The sequence below is a fragment of the Chenopodium quinoa genome, unplaced genomic scaffold (assembly GCF_001683475.1).
Source record: "Chenopodium quinoa cultivar QQ74 unplaced genomic scaffold, ASM168347v1, whole genome shotgun sequence".
In the NCBI taxonomy this organism is placed as follows: Eukaryota; Viridiplantae; Streptophyta; class Magnoliopsida; order Caryophyllales; family Amaranthaceae; genus Chenopodium; species Chenopodium quinoa.
Window position 1 is genome coordinate 1,265,870 of NW_018743669.1, and position 5,232 is coordinate 1,271,101.

The following is a 5,232-nucleotide window of genomic DNA, read 5'->3' on the forward strand; positions in this document are numbered from 1 at the left end:
TTATTTCTTATTTGTATTATACACAATATATGTATCCTTTCAAGCTAAATTCTAATAAATAAATAAATTAATTAAGTTAATTCTTGTCTACTTTGAAGTTTCTTCACTTAGTATTACTGCTAATTTTTTCCATTGCTTATGTTTTATTTGATGCTTTATATGCTCATGCTGTATTATTCATCATTACAATTATCAGTCAGTAATTATCAGCAGTATTATGCAAACAGTGTTGATCACAAGGCAGATTCTTGCGCGTTACTCATCCGTTGTCCACAGGAAACACCACTTCCCGTTCATTAAAAGCATGTCAAGTCGGAAGCGTTCATCATGAACCAGAATCGAATTTTTGAGCTGGAAAAGTAACACTCTTTAATCTATACAGTCTGTTGCTCAAAAAAAAAATGTTGTTTCAGACAGGATATGCCTGTTTCATATCTTATAAGTATGCCAGTATATGTTACTTGTTCCATTTGTCTTTGTTGAGTAGTAGTTGTTCTTGTTTGATCACTTTATTTATGCAAGTGTCATTAAACATTCCTTATGACACCCAAAAAAGTTATAACTTTGATGTGTAACTTTGTTGTTAAAGGTAAAACATTAGATCATTTAGCACCTAAGGAAAACTTATAGACTTTAACTTTACATGCCCAATTTTTCCTTATAGTGGGATGATCACTAATTGCACAAATGTTTGGTTGAGATTTTTTTTTTTTTTTTTTTTTGGGTGATGATGTAGTTATGTGGACCAGTAGTTATCACATAAAAAAATAAAAAAGATTTTAGTGTAGACAAGTTAGACAAAATTCCTTGGCTAATGGTCATGGTTTTATGTGGATATATTCAAAGTTGTGATTTGTGACTTATAAGGCATAAAGCAATTCTTGGTATTTCATACCTTTTTCCTTTGATAATTGGATTAACAATTCTACCCCTCCTTTAGATCTTACAAGTTATAACAACTCAAAAATGAGTTCAATGGTACTTTGATGTGTATTTCATACTTGATTTATTACTCCGAATCTCAATTAGGTAATACTCTAACCATGCTTGGTTTTAACGAAGTGTGTGTATTCACATATTATGCTATAAATGTTTTTAACAAAGTGTGCAGACTTAAACATTGGGAGAATTGTGAGATTAACCATGATTTATGTTCTTACTCATAAGTTTTAACAATCTTGTTAGAAGTCGTAAATAATTACTCGAAACAAAATATAAAAAATGGAGTATTTACTATTGAACATAATCACGCATGCAAACCTTAATGAACCATCATCACTGAGTAGCTATAAGTTTGATAGAAATGACGTACAAGAAATTAGGAATTAGATATTGAATGAATAGCACAGACAACTTTTAGTGCTTGTAATTTGATGCATCACCATCACAACAAATACTTGTTACAAATTGTGTTAGTCATAACCTAGATTTTCTACCATGATGTTGTCTCAATGTTAGTTTGTTCAAATTCTTTTTTGAAAAATACATTTTATACCTAATTTTGAACAATGATTTATTCATATTGGATAACAACATAGGATAATAATGTTGATAACTAACCTGTAACTAATTTTTTTTTGTGATTGGTGACTTAGATTTATGAGAAGAGGTTGATTTCATTTCTCATATCATTTTCAATAATCTAATTAATTATGATATTCTTGGTGATTTTGACGGGATATTATTTGAATGAAATACTTTAATATATATATTCAACGTTTAATTATCATATGTGGAGAACCTTCATATGATAATTAATACGAGTTCTTAAAAACCTATACGAGTTCTTAAAAACCTGTATTTTGATTGGTTTAGTTCATGAAAAATGAAAAGAACACATTTGACTAACTTATAATTCAAAATTGGTATCTACCAAGTACAATATTAACAAATCAAATACTTTGAAGTTAATCAAACAACAATAAATTCAACATTTTCCTTCTTTAATTTACTATAATTACTTCTATAATATATTATTATATTTATATACACAATAGTGAAGGAGCATTAGGGTGGGGAGAGTAACGGGATGCTCCCCATCTTGAACCCTCGAGTTAGAGATCACTAGTACAACGATTTTCCCATTCAAACCCGTTCACCTAACAAAAAATTTAAAAACGTATACAAGAGTCAAGATAGTTAAAGAAAAAGAAAATCAAATGGCTTGGCATTCAATTTCTACAAGTTGATCTATTAATTCACTAACCAACTGGTCAAAAATTCTTTGACTAAAATCTAATTCAGTATCTTCCAACTCATCAGCCTTCAGTAATATCCTGTACTTCCAATTTGAATTATTTACCTCAGCTTCAGCTAATCTGCATATTTTCTTCAACATTTCTATATTTTCATGTTTCTTGTAATCTCTTCTTTTTAACCCAACATTTCTCTCATTACATTGAGATGAATTATTTCTGCTAACAGATTCGGGCTCTCCCAATTTTGCATCTTCTTCTATCAGAAAAAAAAGGAAGAAATTAAAAAAAATATTGCACAAAATATGAACTTTTTAATTATGAAAAATATGAAAGTAAATACCTGATGTTGTAAATTCAGGATCACTGATGAAATCAGTAATGTGATCAAGAACAGAAACTGGGCTAGAATTATCTGAATCACGCTCTACTTCATCTTTACTTTGTCCCAAAAAAGTTTCATTCTTTATCTTTTTTCTTGATTTATTTCCATCCAATTCTTCTTTTTTGCTACTATTCGTATCTCTAATAGGAGAAAGATGATAACTTTGCTTGTGATTGTCTAAAATGGCATCAATTTTGGGAGAATTTTGAGGTGACAATTTCAAAGTAAGCCTCTCTTCATTTGAAAATACTCTGTTTTTACTCTGTTCATCTCTGTTTCTTCTCTGTTTTTTCCCACATTTATCTCTTCTCCTTCTACGCTTGTGCCTTTTAACACCCTCTTCCGACTCTTCAACATTGGGATCTTTCTTTTTAAATCTGCCCCTTTTATCAAAATTCAAGATGAAGAAATCATCGTCTTCGAGCTCGAAGAAATCGGGTGTTTCCCTAAATGAAACAGAAGTCTTAACTCTCCTATGCTGCCCCTGCATCTCCTCTGTTTCTCCTCTGAAATCTTCTGAGTCCATTGATTTACTTCTCGGAATCGAGTCCGTAAACTTCTGATGAAATTTTGAACTAAATTCTAATTCCGGCATCGAATCCAAACCCATTAGCCTTGCTACTACATTAGGAGTGACTGCACCATCTACAACGATCGTCTCAATCGTCGAGTAATGTTGTTTCTTGTTTATCTCAATTGGGTCAGAAGGATGAGTTGGGAGACTCTTGGAACATAGAATTCTACTTAAAACACCTGAAAAACATCCAAAGACATTGCCTTTACTTTTGCAGAGGTTTTCATTGAAAGAAGAAGAAGAAACAGAGGAAGATGAAACAGAGGAAGAAGAAACAGAGGTTGAAGGAGTGAACTTCATTTTCTAGAGAGAGAAAATGATTAGAGAGGGAGGGGAAGAAGAAGTTTTTGCTTAATTAAGGCTTTTGGTGTTGAAATTCAAGTAAAAGGAATGAGAACATGCAGAAAAAAGAAAGATTAGTGAGGGAAGAAAAGAAGAAATTTGAATGAAATTGTCATCATAAAAAAAGGAGGCAAAGGGTGAAAAAAAGCAAAAAGATTATGTTGGATCAGTAAAAGAATGGTCAAAGTGAATTGGGGATTTTTTTTTTTTTTTTTGTAAAGTTTTTTACTAGGGTTGGCAAAAGAATAGTGTGACTAGGCTACTATTCTTATTAATGTAATTCTAGGATTAGATAGTAAATATTAATTTTTTAATTTCTCTATCTAATGAGAAGTTTTCATTTTTATGATTAGACTTTAAATTATATAAAAAAAAATCAATAAATATTGTTAAATTTGTCTTAGTGTTTAATTTATATCACTCATAATTTTTAATTTTTTTTATAAATTTTATTGATGGATAAATTAATTATCAGTTGTAGACTAGTAGAGGGATTAGTAAATAAATTAATTTTTTTGAGGGCTAGTAAATAAATTAATTAAAGTATGATTAAAATGGGAAAGAGTTAGGAAGAAAATTTGAATGTTGTACTCCGTAACGCTACTTTTACATGTTTGATACAGTATAAAAAACAAAGATGGCGGGTTGATGATTTGAAAAAAGTGATGTGTATAAAATATTAAGATTCTAAAAATGCCCTTTGAAGTGTCATTTACTTTGTGGAGAGTTTGACGAAAAATAGGGATAATTTAGTAATTTAAAGTTGAATTGTACAGTTTGTACTACCAATTAGGAAGTATTTTGCAACAGGAAGTTGCCTCCTTTGGCTTTATTGGTAGGACCTGGACCAATTATATTCTTGGAATTTCCAACTAGCCTTTAAATGGTTTTTGTCTAATGTATGGTGAGATTAGATGAGGGTTAAGTTTGTCCAATGGCAATCTGGCATGCTTATTTACTCATAATCATAATGATTTGCCCAAGTTTATATCATATTCAAACTTAATTATGTACGGACTAGTATTTATTTTTGTTTTTAGATTTTGGTCTAATTAATGAAATGTTGAGTTTAAATTGACCTAAATATTGAAGTGTTGATTAACTTTACAAATGATTTTTGTAGGTCGGTTTGAAGGAGGATGAATGTAAGTTGCATTTTTATTATGATTACAATAGACATACTTATATTAGTGCGAGTACTTTATATTTACAAAATTGATAATTTTTTTTTTGAAAACATAAAATGAAACAAATCCTCATTTCTTTCATTTGTAAACTGTCAACAAAAAAAAAGTTAGGTATGGGAGCAAATTTCAAATTGAGCTAAACTATATTAGATTTGAATCATGCTAAATCACAATAATTCTAAGTTTTAATGTGAGTCTATTAAGTCACTTTTGAATTTGATCAAATCGTGCTCAAGTCAAGTCAATTTTTTACTATTGTCTTTCATTCAACCATTCTATAATAGGGCCTATTAAAATCACCATGGGCTATGAGAGTGAGAGATAGCTCAAGTGGTTAGAGCTTCTCTCTCGGTTACACGAGATAATGAGATCGATTCACACCCCAGTCCCCACCCTTGTGGAGTTGTGGCTCTCTAAACACCCAAAAAAGGGAAAAAAAACACCGTGGGCTTTGCAACATATAGTTTATGGGCCGGTCCAGTCTTAAAATTAACCTCAATTAAAAAAGCCCAATAATGGCACTCCATTACTCTGTGTTTTCCTCCTCTT

The 5,232-nt window shown here is 30.6% G+C and overlaps 1 protein-coding gene across 1 annotated transcript; it reads right to left on the reverse strand.

Moving 5' to 3' along the window:
- Positions 1-1,923: 1,923 nt before the first annotated feature.
- On the reverse strand, positions 1,924-3,855 carry LOC110683479. Its single transcript, XM_021859854.1, has 2 exons — positions 2,539-3,855; positions 1,924-2,454 (listed from the first exon to the last, which is right to left on the reverse strand). Exons 1-2 carry the CDS (start codon positions 3,452-3,454, stop codon positions 2,156-2,158), a joined length of 1,215 nt encoding a protein of 404 aa, XP_021715546.1. The 5' UTR covers positions 3,455-3,855; the 3' UTR covers positions 1,924-2,155.
- Between the last annotated feature and the right edge of the window lie 1,377 nt (positions 3,856-5,232).

What these genes read in the sequence shown, in the direction of transcription:
- LOC110683479 (XM_021859854.1), bottom strand. Translation starts at nt 3,454, where the DNA reads ATGAAGTTCACTCCTTCAACCTCTGTTTCTTCTTCCTCTGTTTCATCT. An exon ending in TCCTGAATTTACAACATCAG is followed by an intron (nt 2,455 to 2,538) that starts GTATTTACTTTC and finishes TTTTTCTGATAG; the next exon opens with AAGAAGATGCAAAATTGGGA.